The 26,125-nt window shown below is 35.2% G+C and overlaps 1 protein-coding gene across 1 annotated transcript in view; it reads left to right on the top strand.

Moving 5' to 3' along the window:
* Positions 1–26,125, top strand: part of TANC2 (tetratricopeptide repeat, ankyrin repeat and coiled-coil containing 2) — a 362,442-nt gene that overhangs the window by 53,257 nt on the left and 283,060 nt on the right. The window contains exon 2 of the mRNA XM_035026328.1: positions 7,929–8,023. Coding sequence (XP_034882219.1) covers positions 7,957–8,023 — 67 coding nt within the window. The 5' untranslated portion in view covers positions 7,929–7,956. The remainder of the gene's footprint in view (positions 1–7,928; positions 8,024–26,125) is intronic.

Here is a 26,125-nt window from a genome sequence, read left to right as displayed (position 1 = left end):
TGCTCTTGTCTATTGAAACTTACTTACATTGTGCCCTCTCACCTCCTTAACAGGTTAGCTAGTCTGATGAATCAAGTCTTTGCTCAATTTTTCATTCATTTATGCATTCAAGAAGTGTTGAGAGTCTCCCGTGAGCTAGGCATTGAGGATAAAAAGAGTAATACCAAGTTTCCCCCCAAGGAATTTGATTTAGACAGTGAATACAAACTGAAGAAATATAATTAATTCAATCAATATTTATTTGGCACCCACTGTTTACTGGGCATTATTCTCCAGTTTTGGGTTTGCAGCAATGAATTAAACAAGCAATTTCCATGTCTTCATGGCAATAAACAAACAGGTATATATCATTTTCAGATAAGAATTTGAAGAAAAATTCAGCATAGGAAGAGATGGGTGAGGGCTTTGGAGCATAATTCATGCCACAGAGTTGTTCCCCCTTGAATTAAAGGAGCTGGTCTTTTGTATCCCTGTATTAATATCATTGGTGGCTTTGCTTAGCTTAGATCAGTTCTCTGAAGGTGGGAGCACCTCTGAGCCATTAACACTGGAGGAATGGGTGCTCTGATCCTGTAATGGGGATCTGCATAGGATATCACAGAGTCCATTAAAGCAGGATATCTTTTCTTTTCCTCTTCAGTGTCTTTTGTCATAATTTTTCTTGGTGCATTTGTGAAGATTCATCCCAACGTATAACACTACCATACTTTTTTTTTTTTTTAACTTACTAGATTAAGGTAAAAGAAGTTAAAGTATGTGCAAGTGTCACACAAAATAAAAAGCATTATTTCAAAAACCAGAGTCAAATGGAGTAATACTTCTGAAACTTTTAATTTGGGTCACTAGACTTAGAAATTTTGTAGTTTCGGCTAATGTTTTAAATAGATTTATTGTATCCCTTGTATAAGCATGGGCACTGAGGAGGAGGACAAAATGCATGGGTTCAAATATGGTCTTAAGCGTTTATTAGCTGTATAATATTAGCATGCTATTTCACTTTTCTTTACCTCAAATTTTTCTTCAAAGTGAAGCAAATACCACTCATCTTAAGGGGGTTTTGATGAGGACTAAATGAGATTCTTTTTTTTTTTTTTTTTTTTAAAGATTTTATTTATTTATTTGAGAGAGAGAATGAGAGAGAGCATGAGAGGGGGGAGGGTCCGAGGGAGAAGCAGACTCCCTGCTGAGCAGTGAGCCCGATGCGGGACTCGATCCCGGGACTCCAGGATCATGACCTGAGCCGAAGGCAGTCGCTTAACCAACTGAGCCACCCAGGCGCCCTAAATGAGATTCTATATGTAGAATATTTTACATATTTTGTTTACATTTGTATGCACAGAAAATCTTATACATAAGAAAATAGTTATTCATTCTCTTTTAAGAAAATAAAAATTGAAGGGTTATAAGATTTACTGTTTAAATGTCATGGCATATTTTAAAATGAAGTATATTTCATATATATCATTGCATATAACATAATTTTTTAAGTCTTTCAAATATTAGTGAAGTAAATCAGACAGAATTTCTACTTCTCAGATAGTCTTTTAAAGTAAATAAGGGGCAAAAAAACTAAGAATAACCCTCAGGATGAATATATTTCTTAAATGCTTGAAATATTCTTTTTAGAATTCATCACCTTATTTATCTTCACTGATTAAAAGGGTAAGTTATTTGTTGGTGTTCACCTATTTTTTTATGTTTTACACTGTATTAGTGACCTTAACCAAGCTCACTTACTCTAATAGTTTATAAATTCTTTTAGGTTTTCTAAGTATATAATCATATTGTCTGTGAAAGTAGCATTTTTATTTCTTCTTTTCCATTTTTTATATTTCATCTTCTTACCTTTTTGTAAAGGCTTAGACTTCCAGGATCATATTGAGTGCAAGTGGTGCTAAGAAGTGGTCACATCATTCATCTCAGGTGGAATATTTTTATTCATTCACCATTAAGTATGATGTTTACTATAGGTTTTAAAAAAGATACGCTTTTATAATATTAAGGAACTTCTAGTTTTGTGCAAGTTTTCTTAGATCATGAATGAGTGTTGAATTTCATCAATTACTTTTGCTTCATCTATTGATATGATTTATTTCTCTTGTTAATGTGGTAAGTTATATTGATTTTCATATGTTCGATCATTTTTGTATTTCTGGATTAAGCCCACACTTGGTCCTGATCATTGAATTGGTAGATTTGATTTTGCCAATATTTTGTTTAGGGTTTTTCCATCTATGTCAAAAGAGAGGTCTGTTATTTCTTTCTTGTAACTTATTTCTTATAATAACCATATTGACTTTTGTTATCAAGCTTATGCTGTCTTTGAAAAACAAGTTTGGAAGTGTTCCCTATTTTTACTGTCTGGGACAATTTGTGTAAGATTGGTATTATTTCTTCTTAAATGCTGGTAGAATGCGTTGTTGAAATGATCTGAACCTTGAGTTTCCTTTGTGAGAGTGTGTTTTTAGCTTACATAAAAAATTTCAAATATATAGAAAATTTAACATAATTTTACAGTTAACACATGTATGCCCACTACTTAGAATCTACTGTTAACATTTTGCTGTAATTGCTTTATTACTATCTGCCTTACTATCACCCCTCTATCCATCCATGATTTCATCTTATTTTTTGATGCATTTCAAAGGAATTGGAGGCATCGTAGGCTTTCTTCTAAATATTTAAGCATGAATGTAATTAAGTAGAGTTCAATGTTTATTCTTTTCTTTTGAGGTAAAATATATATGGAGTATGATTCATAAATCTGATGTGAACATTTGCTGAATTTTGACAAATGCATACATCTGTGTATTCCAAACTTCTTCCAGATACAGAATTTACCATCATCTTGGAAAGTTTCCTTGTGCCTTTTCTCAGTTAATCCTCACATTTACCCCCAAGAGACAGCCATTATTCTGATTTTTTTTTCTACCATGGATTACTGCATACACTTTTATGTAAGGTTCTTTTATTCAGCATATTATATTTTGAGATTTATCTGTTGTTGAATATACGAATAGCTCATACCTTTTTATTGCTGAGTAGTATCCAACTATATGAAAATCCCACAGTTTATCCATTTTCCTATTGATGGACATGTGGGCTACTTTTGGGCTCTTAGAAATAAAGCTGCTATGAAAATTGTTACATTAATCTTTTTATGCACATATGTTTTAATTCCTCCTGGGTAAATATGTAATGTGTGGAGTCCTATGTTAGGAATATGCTTAGTTTTATAATAAACCGCTAGACTTCTGCCTAAAGCAGTTGTACTATTATACTCCTGAAACAGTATATTAAGAGTTTCATTTGCTCTTCATCCTCGTCAATATTTGATATTATCAGTCTTTCAAAAGTTTGCTTTTATGTATAGTGGTAGCTCATTGTAATTTCTATTTTCCCAGTGACAAATTGGGAAAGTATTAATCTCTTTCAATATGTGTGTTGGCCATTCATAAACTTTTTAAAAGTGTCCAAATCTTTCACCCATTAAAAAATGTGATTGTTGGGGCGCCTGGGTGGCTCAGTTGGTTAAGCGACTGCCTTCGGCTCAGGTCATGATCCTGGAGTCTCAGGATCGAGTCCCGCATCGCGCTCCCTGCTCGGCAGGGAGTCTGCTTCTCCCTCTGACCCTCCTCCCTCTCATGCTCTCTGTCTCTCATTCTCTCTCTCTCAAATAAATAAATAAAATCTTTAAAAAAAAAAATGTGATTGTTGGGCGCCTGGGTGGCTCAGTTGGTTAAGCGACTGCCTTCGGCTCAGGTCATGGTCCCGGAGTCCTGGGATCGAGTCCCACATCGGGCTCCCGGCTCAGCGGGGAGCCTGCTTCTCCCTCTGACCCTCTCCCCTCTCATGCTGTTTCTCTCTCTCTCTCTCTCTCAAATAAATAAAATCTTAAAAAAAAAAAAATTAAAAAAAAATGTGATTGTCTCTTTGTTGGGTTGTAGGTGTTCTTAATATATCTGGGATATCAGTTCTATGTTAGATACATGTTTTGTGAATAATTTCTCCCAGTTTGTGACTTGCCTATTCATTTTGGTGATGTTATTTTTTTATGAGCAGATGTCTTTAAAAATTTTAATAAAGCCCAAATATATCCATTTTTTCTTTTATGGTTATTGCTTTCTGTGTTCTAAGAATCCTTTGCCTATCTCTAAATAATAAGGATATCCTCTTGTGTTTTCTTCTCAAAGCTTTATGATTTTAGCGTTCATGTGTTGTTTGACTCTTGATTTATTTTGAATTAATTTTCACATACAGGGTGAAGCACAGATTAAGGATAATTTTTTAAAAAGTGAATATCTATTTGTTCCACCACCACTTGTTGAAAAGACTTCTCTTTACTCATTTATGGTTTGGTCCAAAAAAATGACCATATAAATGTACATCTTTTTCTGGACTACCTATTCAGTGTCATTGATCTGCCTGATGATACTTATGAGAGAACCATACTGTCATGATTTCTGGAGATATAGAGTGAGTCTTGAGTTCAGGTCATATAAATGCTCCAGCTTTTTTGTTAGTTTCCAAGATTGCTTTGGATGTTCTAAGCTCTTTGTATTACCATATGCATTTTAGAATGAGCTGCTCAATTTCTACAAAAAAAATGCGTGCTAGAATTTGAGGTTTTGTTGTCTCTTTAGGACATTATAGGGAGAATCAACATTTTGACAATATTGAACTTTCCGCTCTATGAACATGGTTTATCTCTACTTGTTTAAGTTTTCTTTAATTTTTTAGAGTAACTTTTATGGTTTTCAGTGTCTTTTATTAAGGATTTTTGAGTCTATGTTCATGAGGTATGTGGTCTATAATTTTCTTTTCTTGTAATTTCTGTTAGGTTTTGGGATTAAGATCATACTGCCATAAAATATGTTTGGAAGTATTCCTTCTATTAAGGAAACTGTGTAAAATTGGTATTGTTTGTACCTTTAAGCAGTAAACTTCACCAGTGAAATAATCTGGCCCTGTAGTTTTCTTTCTGGGAGGAGTTTTGATAAGTTCAATTTCTTTAATAGAGATAGGGCTGCTTCATATTTTCTGCTCAATTTTTGGTCAGTTTTGATAAGTCATATTTTTCAAAGAATTTGTTTTATGTAAAACATTAAATTTGGTGTAAAGTTGTTATAGTATCTACTTACTTAAAATAGCCTTTAGTATCTGAAATGGTGTCCCCTATTCCTTTCTGATGTTGGCAGTTTCTCTGTGTGTCTCTCTCTCTCTCTTTTTTTTTTTTGATTAGCTTTGCTAGGGATTTATTAATTATACTACTTTTCAGAAATCCAATGTTTTGCTTCATTGATTTTATCTGTTTGGGATTTGTTTTCTATTTCATTCATTTCTACTCTTTACTCTTTCTTTCCTTTTGCTTTCCTTGATTTGCTGTTTGTTTTTGAACTTTTTGAAATAGAAGCTTAGATACTGATTTCATCCTTCTCTTCTAATACATGCATTCTTCTCTACATTTATTTACAAGCATTGTTTTAGTTTCATTCTCTATGTTTCCATAATTTATATTTTCATTATAATTTATTGTAAATATTTTAAAATTTCCATTGTGATTTATATACTTTTATTTTTTGACTCATAGGTTATTTAGAAGTATGTCACTTAATTTTCAAGCACTAGGGGAATTTCTCAATTTTTAAAAATTATTCACTTCTAGCTTAATTGCCTTGTAGTTAGAGAATATACTCTCAAAGACTTAAGTCCTTTGAAATGTATTCAGACTTGCTTTATGACTCAGCCTGTGGTTCATTTTGGTATGTATTTTGTGTATAATTTGTATTTTCTGTTTTTATTTGGAAGAATACACTATGTATATTAAGTCTAGTTGGTTAATTATGCAGTTCAAATTTGTATCTCAGTAAAAACTTTTTTTCATCTGCTTGATCTTGTAGCTATTGACAAAGGTGTGTTAGTCTTCCATGTGATTATGGATTTGTCCATATCCTCTATTAGTTTTGTATATTTTTGCTTTATATATTTTTAAGCTTTTAATTGCGTCCATTCATACTTAGAAGTATAATAATATCTTTTTGTTGGTTTGACTTTTTAATTATTAAGAAATGTCTCTATCTTTTGTTGTGTTTATTGCCGTAAGTTGACTTTGTCTGATATTGGCATAGATATGACAGCTTCCTTTTAATTGTTTTTTGGATGATATGCTTTTTCTCATCATCTTATATTTAATCTTTCTGTGACCATAAGTAGTCTTATAGTAGAGTGAATATTTAACACAATAACTATAATTTGAGTTTAAAGCTACCATCTTACTATTTGTTTTTATTTTATTAATGTGCCCTATGCTTTTTCTCTCACATTTTACCTTCTTTGGTTCAATGAAATATTTTAATTATTCTTTTTCTCACTTCAGTTAACCTTTAATGGCTATCCTAGAAATCACTACATTGATTTTGAGTTATTGCAGTCAGATGCAGATTATTACTTCTTCACTTCCTGCATAATGCAGATATCTTAAAAACTTTAACTCCATTTATCCCAGTTCTGAATCTTTTTGTTCTTGTTTTCACACATTTTAAATCTACATATATTTTAAACTTAACAAGCTAGTAATTATTTTTATGGTCACTGTTCATCCATGTTTGCCAACATTTACCTATTTTATGGCTTTTCCTTTTTGAATTTCCATGCTTTTTTTCTAGTATCATTTTCCTTCTGTTGGAAGAACTCCCTTTTAGTATTTCTTTTACTGATAAATTCTTGTTTGTTTTTCTGAAATCACCTTTATTTCATTTTTATTTCAAACATTTTAAAATTGTGAATAGATTTCTTCATTGGCGCCTGTTTTTCAGAATTTTTAGGAAGTCATTCCATTGTCTTCTGCCATTCTTAATTTCTGTTGAAAGGTATTTCTGTCTGTTGATTGTTGCTTATTTAAATTTTTTATTTTTTCCCTCTAGCTCTTTAAAGATGTGACTTTATGTTAGGAAATTCTTGTTGCTATTATTTCAAATATTGGTTCTTTCTTATTTTCTCCTTTCTCCTGGGATTTCAGTGATATGTATGGTAGAACCTTTCAGTGGATTCCATAGACCTCTTACTCTCTCTTACATTTTTTTCAACCTTTATTTCTCAGTGCTTTGGTTTGGATATTTTTTGTTAACCTCCGTTTTAGTCCATGTTTATTCTGTTCAATCTGCTGGAGGCACCAAGTACTGACAACACTTTCCAGAAATTTTGCTAGGAAGAGTAAGGATATAGGAGCAGTAATTGGACCATGTGGGAATAAAAGAGAGGGACTTGCTTATTTATTTTGGTTAGGACATACTACAATGTTTATTTTATGATTGGGATGATTCAGTAGAGAGAAAAAAATTAAAGCTGTGTGAGAAAGAAAAGGAAGATGGTTTTTGGCTAAAAGTCTTTGAGGAGGTGAGAGTGGACATAATCCAAAGCACAACTGGAAGAATTTTCCTTTGATAGAAGTGGGATATAAAGAGGATAGGCACTCATTCATGTATATCAGTGGTCTTTGAGGTGGAATTCTGGCTTAGTCAATGGAAAATATGCACCTTCTGAAAGTTTCTAGACTCTTAAACTTTGGGGGTGTGTGTGTTGGGCCTATGGGAAAGTTGTTCATGAAAAGGAGAGTCAGTGAAAGGGTAGGCTGTATTTATAGCTACCCAGTTCTTTATTCTATGGTGTCTTTATTCTGTGGTTACTTTATTCTATGGTGACTACATTCTTTGTACCCTTAGTGATATCTACCTTTATCTCTTAGGGTACTCAAAGTATTATAGTATTCAAGTTAAATTAATTAGATGTTTTTGTCATATTGTTAAAATTTCTGTACTATATATTTAAACATAGTTAATTCCTGATAGTGCATTTAAAATTAATTATTAATAGTATTTTGAGTAGAAAATCAAGTTTTCTAACATATTTTCCCATATTTTCTTTTACAGTTTTTTTGAGTACTAGAACAGCACAAACATGTTTCGGAATAGTCTCAAGATGCTTCTTACTGGAGGGAAATCGAGTCGTAAAAACAGATCAAGTGGTGAGTGACTATGTTACATTTATTTTGTGTGATATTTTAGAAAGGGAAGTTCTATTAGGGATCTGAATTGATGCTAGAGCATTATATATTTATTTATTAAATGGTTTATTTAATTTAGAAAAAAAGAAAGTTTACATTCCTCTAGGCTGTCATACTCTTAATTAAGAGGTAGGAACCCTTGAATACTTACCAAGAACAGTCAGATAAAGGAAAGTTTGTGGAGGAAACATATTTATTTAAAATACATGAGAGAGTAATGCCTCTGTGAACTACTTATTATAAGCTTTCTAGACCTAAATTTACTTTTTGAATTAACATGTGAAATTATTTCAGTCCTAGGCACTCTTTGGGGAATGAGACTGTAAAAATAGAAACTATCCTCAGAGGGTTGTACAGGAAGTAAAATACAAATTTTAGATTTCTACAGTCATTAAAATAAAGTTTATAAAGGTTGGTTTAAGAAAAAGGAGATAATTCTTAGGATATTAAGGTCAAAACAAACAAACTATATATATACTCTTTTGGAGAAATGTTGATGAGAGATGTACTAAATATTTGTTTTCTGCTAATGGGTTATAGATATTTATTCTTTTAATCTTTTCAGTTTCCCAGTTTTTCTGCATTTTACAAGTTATTTTATTTTTTTGATAGTTTTTGAGATTTGCCTTATAGTTCAGCATATGATCAATTTTGGTGAATGTTTTGGATTCATCTGAAAATAATGTGGATTCTGAAATTATTGGGTGCAGTTTAGTTAATGGTGGTACTCAATTTTAGATCCTTTTTTATTTTAAAGAAATTATTTACTGAGAAAGATATGATTAAATCTCACACTATGATTATTGAATTGTCTGTTTCTCCTTCTTGTTCCTGACAGTTTTTGCTTTATATATTTAGAAGCTATTTTATTAGATACATTGAAATTTAGAATTGCTTTATCTTCCTGGTGAATTTGACTTTCACCATAATGAAATGTCCTCTTTATTTCTAATAATGTCTTTTGTTTGAAAGCTGACTTTGTCTAATATTACTATAGCTATCCTAACTTTCTCTTGATTAGTGTTTGCATAGTATGATTTGTTCTATTCTTTTACTTTCAGCATTTCTATATGGTTATACTGTTAATAGGATATATTGAGCTTTCTTCTTTTATTCATTCAGACAGGTTTTTTCTCTTAAGGGAGATGTTGGTTAATCCACATTAATTCAACTAATAATATATTTGGATTTAAATATAACATATTACAATGTACTTTCTAATTGTCCTGCCTGTTCTGTGTCCTTTCTCCTTTCTTGCTTAATTTTAGATTGATCAAAAACATTTTTTATTATTCCATATCTCTTCTTTTTGTCCTGGAAATTACATATTCTTGTAATTCTTTCTGTGGTTACCTTAAAGATTCAATTATCAATTTAAGTTTGATGTTAGTTGGTACTTTTACTTTCTTCTTGGACAATGCAAGAGCTTTAGATTCTTTTCACCTGTGTATGTATTTTAAACTCCACAAGACATTATTATTGTTTTATGTAGTCACCATTATTTAGGTTTACCTATATATTTGATCATTACATTGATTTTCTTTCCTTCCTTCATTCCTCACTTTCTTCTAGATGGCATAATCTTTTTTTTTGTCTGGAGAAGACTCTTTATCATTTCCTTCCTGTGGCAAATTTACTTATCTTTATGTGAAAATGTCCTTATTTTGCCTTTATCTTTTGTAGGATATTTTTGCTGGGAGTAGAATTCTAGGCTGGCGGTTATCTTCTTTCAGCATTTTCAAATATAGTTCATTGTCTTCTGGCTCCTTGAATTATTTCTGGTGAGAAGTCAGTTGTTAGTCTGCTGCTTCTTTAAAGGTGATCTGTCTTTTTTGTCCTTTTTTTTAGTTTTCTAGATTTACACTGATGTGCCTAGGAGTGGTTTTCTTTTTTTTCTTCCCTTTTTTTTACATTATTAAAGTACAGTTGACATACAATGCTATATTAGTTTCAGGTATACAACCTACTCATTGCTCACCATGGTAAGTGTAGTCACCATCTGTTGCCATACAACATTATTACAGTATTACTGACTATATTCCTTATACTGTACTTTCTATCTCCGTGACTTATTTATTTTATAACTAAAAGTATGTACCTCTTGATCTCCTTTACCTATTTTGCCCATCCCCCAAACCCCTCCCTTTTGGCAGCCACCAGTTGGTTCTCTGTATTTGTGAAATTGTTTCTGTTTGTTTATTTGGTTGGTTGGTTTTTTCTTTTAGATTCCACATATCAGTGAAAACAAATAGTGTTTGTCTTTCTCTGTCTGACTCATTTCACGTAGTATAATACCCTGTTCCATTTTTTTTTTTAAGATTTTATTTATTTATTTGACAGAAAGCGCACAAGCAGGGGGTAGTGGCAGAGGAAGAGAGAGAAAGCAGGCTCCCCACTGAGCAGGGAGCCCGATGTGGGGCTCAATCCCAGGTCTCCAGGATCATGACCTGAGCCAAAGGCAGACACTTAACTGACTGAGCCACCCAGGCGACCCTTTTAGTGTGTATTTCTTAAGGACAAGGAGATTCTTTTACATAACCACAGTACAGTTATCAATCTCAAACAGATTAACATTGATATAATGCTTTTATCTAATCTACCCTTTTCCAAATTTTGTCAATTACCCAGTAATTTCCTTTGTAGAATTTTCCCCTTTGTTTCCAAGATCTCATCAGGATGAGGCATTGCATTGCTTGTCGTATCTTTTTACTCTCATTCAATTTGAAGTAGTTTCTCTGCCTTTTTAGACAGTTTTGAAGAATAAAGGCTCTCTCTCCCTTTGAAAATAAGCAGAATGCCCCTAATTTTGTGAGTTTTTTTTTTATGATTAGATGCAGGGTATGTATCTCTGGTCTGAATGTTACTTAAATGTATGTTTTTTCTTTTTGGGGCATCACAACCAGAAGCAGACAATGTCTCATCATTCATTAGTGATTTTGATGACCAATCAAGGTATTCTCCAGGTTTTTCTGCTCTATGGATACTGATTTTCCCCTTTCAACTTAAAAACAATTGACAGATGCACACCATTTTATTCTTTTTATGGTTTCCAGTTCTTTGTCAGTATTCTCAATCTTGTCTCTTATCTCCCCAAATGTAGTAAATATATTTATATCTATATTTATCTAAAAATCTGTGTCTGATAACTAAATATGTCTGTTTTTGTTGTCTTTTTCTTGGTTTTTACTAATGTTATTTCATTTCCTCCTGTGTCTAGTTAATTTTTTGGAGTAAGCATTTTATTTTGGATTAAATTTAGATTTTTTTTTTTTTTTTAAGATTTTATTTATTTGACAGAGAGAGACACAGTGAGAGAAGGAACACAAGCAGGGGGAGTGGGAGAGGGAGAAGCAGGCCCCCTGCCGAGCAGGGAGCCTGACGTGGGGCTCGATCCCAGGACCCTGGGATCATGACCCGAGCTGAAGGCAGGCGCTTAACGACTGAGCCACCCAGGCACCCCGGATTAAATTTAGATTTAAAAAAAAGATTTTATTTATTTATTTGACAGAGAGAGATAGCGAGTGAGAGAGAGAGAGAGCACAAATGGGGGGAGCGGCAGGCAGAGGGAGAGGCAGGCTCCCTGCCAAGCAAGGAGCCTGATGCGGGGTTCGATCCCAGGACTCTGGGATCATGACCTGAGCCAAAGGCAGACGCTTAACCAACTGAGCCACCCAGGCACCCCTGGATTAAATTTAGATTTAAAGAAAAATTGCAAAGATAGTACAGCCAATTCTCATATACCTCTTACCCACTTTTATCCATTGTTGCATCTTACTTATTATGGTCCATTTGTCTAAACTAAGAAACCAACATTGGTACACTACTATTTATTAAACTCCAGATTTTTATTTGGATTTCATTAGTTTTTCCATTCATGTCCTCATTCTACTTCAGAATCCAATCCAGAGAACTGCATTGCATTTAGTTATTTTGTCTCCCCAGACAGTCTGAGTTTGGCAGAAGACAATAATCGACATCATTCCACTGGTCACTTTTTGATTACACACACACATACTCATATATGTCAGAGATCCAAGCTGCCTCCAAATTTGACATTTAAAGAAATGGTTTGCCCCAGATTTGTTTTGTGGCCTAGAACCATGATTTTCTTAGACACCTTTAGCTGTTCACTTTTGACACCAGCACCAGCATTTTCTCTCACTTCACAACTATTACTTCATATAGGATAACTATAGAAATCAGTAAAGCCATAATAGGATACAGTTGTGGATAGTCTTTTTGCCCTGTGTACCAGATAAGTAACTTATGTGTACATACTACTCTTATTAAAGGTAGGCATCCTATTTTCTTTTTTTTTTTTTTAAGATTTTATTTATTTTTATTTGAGAGAGCGAGAAAGAGAGAGAGGGAGTACATAAGAGGGGGGAGGGTCAGAGGGAGAAGCAGACTCCCCGCTGAGCAGGGAGCCCGATGCGGGACTTGATCCCGGGACTCCAGGATCATGACCTGAGCTGAAGGCAGTCGCTTAACCAACTGAGCCACCCAGGCGCCCCATCCTATTTTCACTTTAGCAAAATTACAAATTATTATATGCTAGGCTTCTGAGTAGTACTGCTCTGGTAGAGATATTATTAAATTCATACATGTCAAGATTCTACTGTAGTATTAAAGCTAATTCCTTTGATTTACTAGGTATTTAATTATGTCAATAATGATTTTGAGGGGTCTTATTTTAGTATTTATTCTTCTCCATGGTTTTTCATGTAAAATGTTTATAATTTAGAGTAGTTATAAGTTAGTTATAAAAATAGTGCTTTGTATTCTGTATGAAAAGAACCCTATTGTAGAGAAGCAGTACTTTTCTTCAAACGTACTCCAAGGCAGGAAATTCTAGAGCAAGAATAAATTTTATATTTAAAAAAAAGCGTGCCTATGGAATGACATCATTAGTGTTTTCATCATTACTTTTTTTTTCTTTAATTGTTAATGAATAATTGGGTGGACTTTATTCTTTATATTAACTTTTGTTCATAGCGTATTTTTAGATTAATAAGGTGAGTTTTCTCATAGGCGTAATTATTTGTTTTGTATTAGAAAACCAACTTAGTATTAGTTTAAAAAGAATTTGTAATAAAGGGAAGTTGTTATAATTTGTCTTTTAAATAGTTGATCTGAACTTTTGTGTAGGCCACTAGATAAATATTTCATAGAAATAGATTTTATAGCATATAATAACAAATCAATTTTCTCAGGCAGTGTTTTTTCCCAAGGACGTGTGAATATCAGCTTTGAATTTTATAACTTAATTCATATTTTCCATGTAAAAATTGTTTTTGATGCATGTGGATACATCCTGTTTTTATGAAAAACCAGATGTATGAATCTCTTGAATTATGAGTTATAAAGGAAATCTTTGTGTTTCTGTGCTATTTAAAAGTTCTATGTTTATATCTTTTCTTAACTTTGTCTTAACCTTATTACTTAAAATCATACAAGTAATTAGTAAAGTTAAAATATGCTTCTTTGATATATGTCAGTGCTATTGCTTGGTATCACTGTAATTAATGGTAAACCATCATTCAAGTATAATCAGGAAAAATAACTGCTAATTTCAGATATTCAAGGACTCAGAAAGTATAGTACCCCCAAGTGTAACAAAGCTGTTGGGAGAAACAAACTTGAGTCCTCTCTCCCAGCAAAGTAAAAAATAAATGTGAAGAAGGCAGGAGGTATAGAAAGAAAAGTGAGTCAAAGTAAGTGAGTAAAACTTATAGTTAAATACAAATAATCACCGGGGACGCCTGGGTGGCTCAGTTGGTTAAGCGTCTGCCTTCGGCTAAGTCGTGATCTCTGGGTCCTGGGATCAGGCCCCGCGTTGGACTCTCCTGCTCAGCAGGGAGTCTGCTTCTCCCTCTCTCTCTCTGCTCTTCACACCCCCGCTCGTGCTCTCTCTCTCAAATAAATAAATAAAATATTTAATAAATAAATAATCACTGATAATGTACTATAACAAGTAGAGTTTATGTCAGGAATGCAAAAATGTTGGTATATCAGAAAATCAACAGAAGTTTTTAACTTAGAAAAAATTTTAAGGGTGCCTGTGTGGCTCAGTCAGTTAAGCGTCTGCCTTCAGCTCAGGTCATGATCCCAGAGTCCCAGGATCCAGCCCCGTGTCTGTCTCCCCACTCAGCGGGGAGTCTGCTTCTCCCTTTGCCTCTTCCCCCTCCGCTCTTGCTCTCTCTCTCTCTCTCAAATAAACAAATAAAATCTTTAAGAAAAAAATTTAAAAACCATATTGTATCATTATATTCTGAAATAGCATTTTATAAAACTGAGCAGCCATTAAAAACATCATCAAATAGAAAAATGTACTTTAAATATAATAAAGACTAGTCACCAAATCCAACATCTAAGCATTCTATTGAACAAAGAAATATAGCAGCCACTTCTATTAAAACAGAAACATGATAATGATTTCTCCTGTTACCACTTTTTTTCACAGTTGTTTGGAAAGTTCTAGTATACAATAAAGACATGAAGATAAAATTACTAGTATAAATATTGGAAAAGACAGTGTCATCTTTATATTAGAAGCATTTGCTACTGGTAGTTTTTTCCTTTTTCTTCCCCCCCCTCCCTTTTTTTGTCCATAAGCCATCTTCTCTATCAGGAGCTGGTGAACTGTGGCCTGCAGGCTAAATCTGGCCTACCACCTGTTTTTGTAAATAAAATTTTATTGAGACATAGCCATACTCACTTGCTTATGTTTTGTCTATGTCTGCTTTCATGTTACAAGAGCAGAATTCTGTAGTTATTACTGAGACTAAAATGTTTAATACTGGGGCGCCTGGGTGGCTCAGTGGGTTGGGTGTCTGCCTTCGGTTCAAGTCGTGATCCTGGAGTCCCCGGATTGAGCCCCATGTCAGGCTCCCTGCTCAGTGGGGAGTCTGCTTCTCCCTCACCCTGCTCCTCTCTCTCTCTCACTCACTCTCTCTCAAATAAATAAATAAATAAATAAATAAATAAATAAATAAAATGTTTAATGTCTGGCTCATCGCAGAAAAATTTGCTAACTCCTGTTTTTTTTTTTTTTTTTTTTTTAAAGATTTTATTTATTTATTTGACAGAGAGAGTCACAGCGAGAGAGGGAACACAAGCAGGGGGAGTGACAGAGGGAGAAGCAGGCTCCCCGCCTAGCAGGGAGCCCAACGCGGGGCTCTATCCCAGGACCCTGGGATCATGACCTGAGCCGAAGGCAGACTCTTAACGACTGAGCCACCCAGGCATCCCGCTAACTCCTGTTTTATACCATCAAGCCAGTTCACACAATAGATAAAAATTTTGCTAATTTCTCTTTATCACACTGGAATCTCTGCCTGTAGCAGACCAGTCTTCCTCCTACTACTCATGCTTTGATTTTGTAAGTGCCCATAGCAATCTTAAATAAACTTCATCAGATCATATCACCCCTAATCTTAGAACCCTACAATAGGCATCAGTAGACTTAGAATAAAGTTAAAAGTCTTTCACTAAGCTTATAGAGCCCTTGGTAATATAAACACTGCTTAATCCCCAACCTTCTTTTTTTTTTTTAAATAGATTTTAAGAGGGCACCTGGGTGGCTCAGTCGGTTGAGCATCTGACTCTTGATTTTGGCTCAGGTCATGATCTTGTGGTTGTGAGATTGAGCCTCGTGTGGGGTTCCATGCTCAGGGCAGCATGGAGTCTGCTTGGGATTCTCTTTTTCCCTCTCCCTCCACCCCTCCCCCTGCTCGTGCACGTGCATGCTCTCTCTAAATAAATAAATAAATAAAATCTTAAAAAAAATAGACTTTAGGGGCACTTGGGAGGTGCAGTTGGTTAAGTGTCCAACTCCTGGTTTCAGCTCAGGTAGTGATATCAGGGTTGTGAGGTTTGAGCCCTGCATCAGGCTCCATGCTCAGTGCGGAGTCTGCTTGAGATTCTCTTTCCCTCTGCCCCTTCTGCTTGTGCTCTCCTTCTTTCTCTAAAATAAATAAATAACTCTTTTTTAAATTAATTAATTAATTAATTTATTTATTTATTTATTTGAGAGAGAGAGAATGAGAGAGAGCACATGAGACGGGGGAGGGCCAGATGGAGAAGCAGACTCCCTGCCGAGCAGGGAGCCCGATGCGGGACTCGATCCCGGGACTCCAGGATCATGACCTGAGCCGAAGGCAGTCGCTTAACCAACTGAGCCACCCAGGCGCCCAATAAATAAATCTTTAAAAAAAAGTAAAATAGACCTTATTTTTTAGATCACTTTTAGGTTCATGACAAAAGGAGGGGAAAATACAGGGGCGCCTGGGTGGCTCAGTCGTTAAGCATCTGCCTTCAGCTCAGGTCATGATCCCAGAGTCCTGGGATCGAGCCCCGCATCGGGCTCCCTGCTCCATGGGAAGCCTGCTTCTCCCCTCCCACTCCTCTCTCGCTGTGTCTCTCTCTGTCAAATAAATAAATAAAATCTTAAAAAAAAAAATGAGCGGAAGATACAGAGATTTCCCATATACCTCTGCTGCCACACATGCGTATAATACTGGCCTTTCCTCTCAGTCTTCTCACTGGTCTTCCTTTTCAGCCTCTACCATGTTCAGACTCCATCCAATTACCATTTCTGTCCTGAGTAGATATCATTTTTTGAGATACTTTACTTTGTTTTGTTTGGGTTATTGTCAATCTTTCTTGATAAGTGTAACCCCTACAAGTTTACTGACTGTTTTCCAGCATCTAAAATATGCCTAGAAATTAGTAGATCTATAAATATTTGCTGAATGAATGAACAAATATACTGTTTTCTCTGACTCACTATCATCTGCCCTCACTCTTATCTGGCTGCCATAGTAATTTTCTTAGCTAAAAAATTCTTAGCTTGACAGGACCTGATCTCACCTACCTTCTCAGGCCTTACTCCCTGTAATTCTTATTTCTTTTCCCTGTAATTCTTATTAAGAAACTTTCTACTTTATCTAAATCAGACTTTGTAATGCTTTTTATTATTAATGCTATACCCCTTTGATCATGACATTCACTCTGTCTGGAATAAACTTGCCACTTATCTTCGAGTTACCTCTTTAATCCTTTCTAATCAATCATTAAAGTCCAGCTTATGTCTTATTTTGGTTCACAGTTATCAGTCTTTTGCCTCATGTGCTATAGTGCTTATTGCCTGTATTCCTAATATGAAACTTGTATTGTTTATGAACTTTCTAGAAATGTTTTCCTAATATAGATAGTTTAACTATCTTAAGGGTAAGGGATGTACACTTCTTTCTGTCCTCCCATCAGTTCAGACTGTCACTGTATTTACATATATATATATATATATCCATATTTCATTGAATGTGAGTATAAGAGGTCATGTACTATGGTGAGCGCTGTGAATTGTGTAAGACTGATGAATCACAGACCTGTACCTCTGAAACAAATAATACATTATATGTTAAAAAAAAAAATAGGAAGGGAAAAATGAAGGGGGGGAAATGGAAGGAGGGGACGAACCATGAGAGAGTGTGGACTCTGAGAAACAAACTGAGAGTTATAGAGGGGCGGGGGTGGGAGGATGGGTTAGCCTGGTGATGGGGATTAAAGAGAGCACGTATTGAAGGGAACACTGGGTGTTATATGCAAACAATAAATCATGGAACACTACATCAAAATAAATAAATAAATAAATAAAACGTAAAAAAAAATAAGAGGTCATGTAAAATTATTGTCTTTGATGAAGCATGTATTGAGTAACTGGTACCTTACATTTGCATATGTTCTGTTTCACAAAGGCAGATGACTTTAACATATATTACCTCATTTAATCTGTATAGCAAATACCATGTCATTTTACAGATGAGAGAAAAAAGACTTGCTCAAGATAAAAAGACTTTCTCAAGTGTCTACAGCTAGTAGACAACCGTAGTAGAAACTTGAATTTTCACTCTTCATATATTGCTGTCACTGAATAAATGAGACAGAAATGGAATTAAGTCTAAACTGAGATTTGAAAACTATATCTTTTCTTTGAAGTAGCAAGTTAGATGTTAAGAGATCTTAAATTGCTAAGGATTATGTCAAAGCAACAAGTAGGCAAGAGTTTAGTGGCTTCTTGCGGTAGTTGAGTTTTTTTTTTAAGTTGTGTGCATTTTTGGTCTTTGATTTTTTTCCCCTTATTTTTCATGGCAACGTGTTAAAAATGGGTACCAGTTATATGCTGTGATTTGACTGTCATTTTCTTATATGTTTATTATTTGAAAAATTGCCTTGAATGTAAACTAATATTAGCATCTCTCCATGGCTTTCCTGATCATTTTATTATTATTATTATTATTATTATTATTATATTATTACTATTATTTTAGAGAGAGAGAGCGTGAGTGGGGGGTGGAGGGGCAAAGGGAGAGGGAGAGAAAGAGAATATTAAGCCGTTCCATGCTCAGCATGGAGCCCAATGCGGGGCTCCTCACAACCTTGAGATCATGATCTGAGCCAAAATCAAGAGTCAGATGCTTAACCAACTGAGCCACCCAAGTGCCCCTGCCTTTCCTGATTATTAAATGTACAGTAATACAGTTGATGTTAATTAAAAACAAATTTTTTTCATGCAGCAGTATATTGGTCTCAGTCATTTTTCTGCCCATATATTCCTGCAATATTTACTGAAAATATTAGGGATTCTTAACTAGAGTGGCAAATATAAAGATTAGAATTGGACAAGTTAAGTTAGATAATGCTTCTCTTCCAGTTGTGGATGTTTTCTCCTGTTCTTACTGGCTTAAGGTAGAGTATTTGGGAATGGTCAAGTGGGGAGTTGGCAGAATGGACAAATAGTGAAGGCCATAATGAGAAATTACAGCAAGGAGGTGCCCCATACCCCTTTTTAATGTCCCCCTTCTTATTTTGTGCCCCTTTTATATTCTGTCTCTGTTGTAATTATCACTATCTTACTGTATATCTTGTTACTCTGTTTTATTATCTGTCTTTCCTACTGGAAAACAAGTTTCATGACAAGTTCTTTCTCTTTTCCACTGCTGTATCCTTAGCACAGCCCTGGCACCTAGTAAGCACTCAGTAGTACTTGTTTTATGCATTAATAACATTTGCAGGAAGATAACTCTGGTATCAGTGCATAAAATGGACTGCAGTGAGGAGATACTAGTTAAGAGACGATGAAAAGAGTAAAGAAGTGACAGTAGGACCAATGAGGTTATACAAGGAAGACATTTTTGAGGTAAAATATAAAGGACTTGATTACTAGAATATCTGGGAAAGGAAAAGAATGAGCAGAAATAATTTGTTCTGAAATTTCTGGCTAGAGACACTAGCTAACTAGTGACATTGCATCATTTTGGGCCCATATTATATGCACGGTGATCATATATTAAATGAATAACTATCCAGAGATAAGTTTTTACCTTTTGCATAGAATTTTGCTTTTTTTTTTTTTTTTTAAGATTTTATTTATTCATTTGACAGAGATAGACACAGCAAGAGAGGGAACACAAGCAGGGGGAGTGGGAGAGGGAGAAGCAGGCCTCCCGCAGAGCGAGGAGCCCGATGCGGGGCTCGATCCCAGGACTCTGAGATCATGACCTGAGCCGAAGGCAGCCGCTTAACGACTGAGCCACCCAGGCGCCCCTGCTTTTTTTTTTTTTTAAAGATTTTATTTATTTATTTGACAGAGACATAGTGAGAGAGGGAACACAAGCAGGGGTAGTGGGAGAGGGAGAAGCAGGCCTCCCGCAGAGCAGGGAGCCCGATGCAGGACTCGATCCCAGGACCCAGGGACCATGACCTGAGCCGAAGGCAGATGCTTAATGACTGAGCCACCCAGGCACCCCTAGAATTTTGCTTTTAAATGTAATTTATTTAACTCCATGGTTTATATCCATTCTTCTGGGTTCCTTTGTAGTTTACCCTTATTTGAGCTTTGGGATTCTGCTTCCCCTGGGCTTTAAGACAAATTAATGTTACAAGTCCTTTTAGCCCTGCACTGCAGTACATCAGCCCAAAAATTTGTTTCCAAGGTTGTCTGCTTTCACAGTTTTGTTTCCATCCTTGTTGCTGAAGAAGGAAGCCAGAGAAAGCTATGTAGGATTTTTGCTGTCAGCAGAATTCCTTTTGTGACTAGTTCTTTCCAATTTAAGGGACGTTTTTATTCTTTTAATTAGTTTGTGCCTATCCTCCGGGTGCCCGTTCTTTGCCTATTGCACAAGGTGCTTGAAATTTAAAATACTGATTGAAGTTCCTCTGATGAAGCTGTCTTCCGTTATTAATCCAATCATATATTTTAAATAACAAAATTTTAAAAGATTAAATCATTTAAACTGGTTTAATTTGGACACTCTCCTGCAGATCAGTGTGCCACCCAGGCGCCCGCAGATCAGTTACTTTAAAAAGCCAAGTATATTTCAGATATGCCACTTATAATCCTAAATTCATAAATCAGAATGTGCAATGAAGAAAAATAAATATTTAGGAAATAGATTCTAATTTCTGATTTTTTTAAAAAGGGATTTAAATAGTGTTAAACATAATTTTCTTTTTAATGTTTTTTTATATAGCATATTTTGATATATAGTAATGCTTTCCCCAAGTTAAACTGGTAAATTATTTTAACACTGTCAAATTTTTCATCTAAGTATATCTAGTTTTTTTTCTTAGAAAACTTTAAATATTTCATGTACCCTCTAGATTATAGATTTCTGCTTTTGCAAGTTTGTGATACTCAATACTACCTCATGGTTTCCTCATATGTAATATAATCATGCTTATTTGTGGTATGTGTTAGGTTTCTTTGGGGGGGAGGGGCAGAAAGAGAGGGTGAGAGGGCATCTTAAGCAGGCTCCACACCCAGCATGGAGCCAGCCTCATGGCTCAATCCCATGATCCCCCGAGATCGTGACCTGAGCTGAAACCAAGAGTCCAACTCTTAACTGACTGAGCCACCCAGGTACCCCTATATGGTAGTTTTAATAAAAATACATACATGTACTCATGATAGTAGAAGGTTAATGATAGAGCCATGAAATGTGTGAGGTGCTGAAAGGAGAAAGTAATCTTTTAAAAATTGCTAGACTTTTGTCCTCAAGGATGTCTGGAATATAGTTCTGTAAATTGGGAACATCTTTAGTATAAGTTGTATGTCTTCAAAGAAACTCAGTAGTTGGGGCGCCTGGGTCACTCAGTCTCGGTTAAATATCCAACTCTTGGTTTTGGCTCAGGTCATGATCTTGGGGTCATGGGATTGAGCCCAGTGTTGGGCTCCATGCTCAGCGCAGACTGCTTGAGATTCTCTCCCTCTCTGTCTCTCCCTCTGCCCCTCCTCCCATGTGTGTGTGGATGCACACGTGCCCGTCTCTTTCTCTCTCAAATAAATAAATGAATAAATAATAAAAGAATCTCAGTAACCAGAAACTTAACATTATAAATGTGTTCTGCAACCTCCCCTCCCCATTTTCATAGATTTCTTATATTCAGGTTTTATTTGACTTTCTGGAGAAAATAGGTTAACTTAATTTTTTCCAGATTCAGAGTGTTCTAAGAGTCATGATTTTCTTTTCTTTTCTTGAAAGATTTTATTTATTTATTAGAGAGAGATAGCATAAGCGGTGGGGGAGGGGAGTGGGTGAGGAGCAGGGAGGGAGAGGTAGTAGCAGACTCTCCGCTGAGCAGGGAGCCCGTAGCAGACCTCCATCCCAAGACCCCAAGATCACGACCTGAGCCTAAGGCAGATGCGCTTAACCGACTGAGCCACCCAGGCTCCCCAAGAGTCATGATTTTCTTTCATTCATCCCTAAGTAGCATCCATCAAAAGAACTGGTTCTTTAAAGAAGTTTCATAAGGATCTTTTATGTCTTACCAAGATATAAAGTAAGCTGGTCATGTTTTTAAACTAAAGATGAACACGCTGGGTTTGGTTTGGTTTTGTTTCTTCCTAAACCACCCTTAATCTTTTAATAAGTTGAAGGAATAAGTAACATTGAAAATGTCATCTTTACTATTAGAATGCCTGAAATTATTGCATGGTAGTTCCATGGTTCAGCAATTTTCAAATGAAGTGTCTTTTGTAAAATTATTTCATGTAATTAATAGGATATATTAGTAATTAATAGGATATATCAGATATGATAAAGATATAGCTTTGACCCTAATTCTATTCTAAAACAAAATGGTTTTACTATCCTCAGATGAGTCTATGGTATTGAAATGTCCTTTCTGTATGTATTGTCAGGGAACAAAAATTCCTGACCCCATCAAGATCCTTCTTCCCAGACTAAGAATCAAATTGACATGAGACAGATTAACAGGAGAAAATCAAATTTGGTAAACTAAGTATGGAAAATCCGTATAGACATGGAAATTTCAAAGAGAGGCATCATAATAAGGTATATATGTCATTCTGAACTAAGGGGGAGGGGAAGGGGTCTGGGGCCTCAAAGGGAAGAAATGTCCTTCACAGGAAGATGAAAAAGAGTAAATATTTAGTAAACAAATGTTTGCTGGGCCAGTCAGACACAGTGGGACACAGAGGACTTTGATCAAACAGGTCTTGTTAGGTTCCTCCCCATACCATACTTAGTTTATATAATAATGTAGTTATCTGTGGGGATAGCTCTGTTCTTATAGTAGATTCTCTATCTAAATTCTTTTTAGGCAGTTGAGATGAGGTAAAGCACTTTTCCTGAATTTGCTGGGTTTTGATTGCTTTTTAACTCAAGATGATCTTTATGTTAAAGTGGCCCACCTTGAATCAGCCTGCCCTTGGCTCTTACAGTATATAAAGATATAAAACTTGGAAAAATATTTTATTCAGCTGCATTACAATACATTCAGATTCAGCATACATTTATTGAATATTTATTATGTGCCTTGCACTATATTAAATACTTTAACCAAAATTATACTCATGTATTAGTCTATATTAACTTGAATGACATGTAAAAAATTGAAAATTGTGGGATGATTTGCTCACTAAAGATTTTATTTTAGGGAACTTGCCATTTTGATTAGGAAAGAACTTGGTGTAAATATCGTTTATGGTTATTGTAAAGCATTTAGGTAGTAGTCTGTGCTCAGACCAAGAATGTTATTGGGAACAGAGCTATCTCTTACACTTTTTGTATCCTTGGTCCAGTTTTCTTAATAAACATTTGTCACGTGGCATGAATTTTATGAAAAAACCGTATTATTTCATCTTTATTTTGTAACTTTATGACCCTTTAGAGTAGTGCTGTTCAATAGAACTTTCTGTGATGACGGATATATTTTTATAAGTCTGCATCCAATATTGTAAAAGAAAGAACTTAGGACTGCCTCCAAGTATAGTTAATCACAAAGATTTATTATTATTATTATTTTTTAGTGCTTATTCTGTATCAAACATTGTGATACATGCTGGGGATAGTTCCTGTTCTGTGGGAGGTCAAAGTTTAATATAGGAGAGAGATTCCTAACCTAACAGTGATAATACAGTTGGGGAATAGACAGGAAGGAGAGGAGAATGCAAGTTGAACACTGAAGGGTAAGTATGAGTTAGGGGTCCACATAGAGAAAATAGCATTTGCCAGTAGGTGAAGATAGGAGACTATATGGTGCATTCTAGCGTCTGTAAGAATTCTCTATTCCTGGAACCTAGGGTGAGTTAGAAAGTTGCTAAAAAGAATGGACAGTTAATCACTCATCAGTTAATGAAGCATTTTGTGTGCCATGCTAAAGAGTTTGGATTATATCTTAAAAGCCACAAGGGAGCCATTGCAAGGTTTTGAAAAACTGGTAAGTAAAAAAAGATTTTAGCATCTAAACTCAGTACTCCTGCCCCAGATTTATTAAATTTGAAATTTCTAGAGGAAATGAGAATTTTCTGTTAAAATTTACATTTGATTAGATCCTATGTAATCTTTTCCCTGGTCAGAGTTATTTGCTGTTGTAGCAGAATAGTTAGAATTACCAAAGATCCAATTTAGAATGACTGAGATATGAAGGGAATTTATAAGTTCACATAATAGAGAATTCTGGTGGTATGGTGATTATAGAGAATATAATTATAGGCTCAGCAGCATCACCAAGGACTCAATTTCTTTCCATCTTTCTGCTCTGCCATTTTCAGCATATTGGTGGTTGTTTTCTGACTTGTCCTTACAGAGCTGCAAGAGAACTACCATACCTTCAACATGTATATCTGCACACATCATTGTTCAGAGGCTAGTGAAACAACAGGACTTCGTGGGTCCATTTTTAAGACTAAGAAAACTTACCTGAAATCCATCTCTCTCCCACCCCCCATTTGCTTCACATCCCGTTGGCCAAAGCAAAGCATGTAACCTTTCTTAAACCAATTAATGGAATTGCAATTGTGGTTATTATGATTTGTTTATTAAGGTTCACTTCCTAAGGCTAGGGAGAGAACCAACCTAAAACACCTAAAATAAAATCAGGGTTCTGTTAGTGTGAAAGAAGGGATTGGATGGGCAACCAGTGGAGCCTGGTTATAAACTTTGGTTTACTAATCTAATGGGGTTTTTGTTTGCTTTTAAAATTAGCAGTCTTCTCCATACCAGGAATTAGAAGGACAGCCCGTGTTTGCCCCTAAATAGGAAAGACAGGACCTCCTTATGTTTGTCAATAATGTGTATACTTTGCTATGAAGTTTGCAGGTGAAATAGAGCTATAGTGACATAAGTCAGTCTCTTTGAGTCTTACCCACTTTGAAGACATATCTTCTTTAAAGACTTGGTTTCTGACCTGCCCAGCTGAAGACTGGGCCCTGAACCATTGGATTTTCCTGTATGAGAGGCCTTGCTTGGGAAACAAACCAGCTGATCATCCTAGAAGATTTCTATATTGTTCCTGACCAGGGTAATTCTTTTCTAGTCTAGAGTAGGAGTACATGGAGGAGATTTGTTCTTACTAATTTTTTTATCCTGAATGAATATTTTTAATGATATGAATCCTTTCTGTGTCTTTTGTTAAGGGGCCAGATTTTTCAAACTCAAATATTTGGAACAGATTTGTCTGCTTTTTTGCTGTCACTTTCCATCCTAACCACAAAAGACTTGGCTGCTTGAATTTTTGAATGTTCGGTGGGAGAAAGACAATATTGAACAAAAATTATTTTTTTTCAAAATAATGCCTATCTGTACTTTTTTGCTCTAAAAATTTACTTCATGCCTCGTTGTTACTTCTGATATTAATCATGTACTAGTTAATTAGTGCATTCATTTCTTTACTCAGAATATTGTGTTACCTTGTGATTATTCTTTGTTCCCATCTTAAAGACTGAAGTCCAGACTAGTAATAAATCTCCTTTCTGTTAACTTTCCAGTCACTTTATATTCTGAGGCTGAAGTACTGTTAGATATTATTTAGATACTTCTTTCTTCCCCTCCTGTCTGTGTTCTGTCTTTTCATCCCTGATTATATTGTGAGCACCTACTATGGGTCAGGTAAAATACTGAGGGATATAGTTTACTTAGAGATATAAGACATAGTCTTTACCAGATTATACTCTATGGTATAAGTAAACCATTAATTATTATGAAAAAGTTCTGCCAGGATACTATTGGAGTACAGAGGAAGAACTCCATCTCAGACTTGAGGAGGATGCAACAATTCTTGGAGGAGGTACTATCATTGTTTCTGGCAGAGGATACAGAAATTATAAAGGCTGAAGTTATGAGGGAGCTTGATACATTTAGGGAACTACATGCAGGTAGTATGTATGTTTGGTACCTTGGTTGGCTTTCATTTTTTATATCTGCTTCTTTCTGCATGTCTATTTCATTCTTTTCTGATCTAAAACATTACTTTCCTCTACTATTCAGTTCAAATAGTGGAGCATAGCTACTCACAACAGTTGAATTGTACATCTTGTAGTTCAGGGGCCCAGAGGTGGATACCAACTCAGTCGTTTTGTTTTCAAATCTGTATGCCCACGGGTAAGATTAACTCTGGCCTAATTTAGGTCTGGTATCCACCCCTGGACAAATCAGTTATACTCTGGAGTAGGGTTTGGATAAGGTTTGTCATCATGTCAGCTTGGGTTAGGTAACTTACCCTAGTGGAGATCAACCATAGCAGAGGGAGGGAATAAGT

Source organism: Mirounga leonina, unplaced genomic scaffold (assembly GCF_011800145.1).
Source record: "Mirounga leonina isolate KUSES-001 unplaced genomic scaffold, KU_Mleo_1.0 Mir_197, whole genome shotgun sequence".
NCBI classification, from domain to species: domain Eukaryota; kingdom Metazoa; phylum Chordata; class Mammalia; order Carnivora; family Phocidae; genus Mirounga; species Mirounga leonina.
This window is presented reverse-complemented; position numbering and strand designations above follow the sequence as displayed.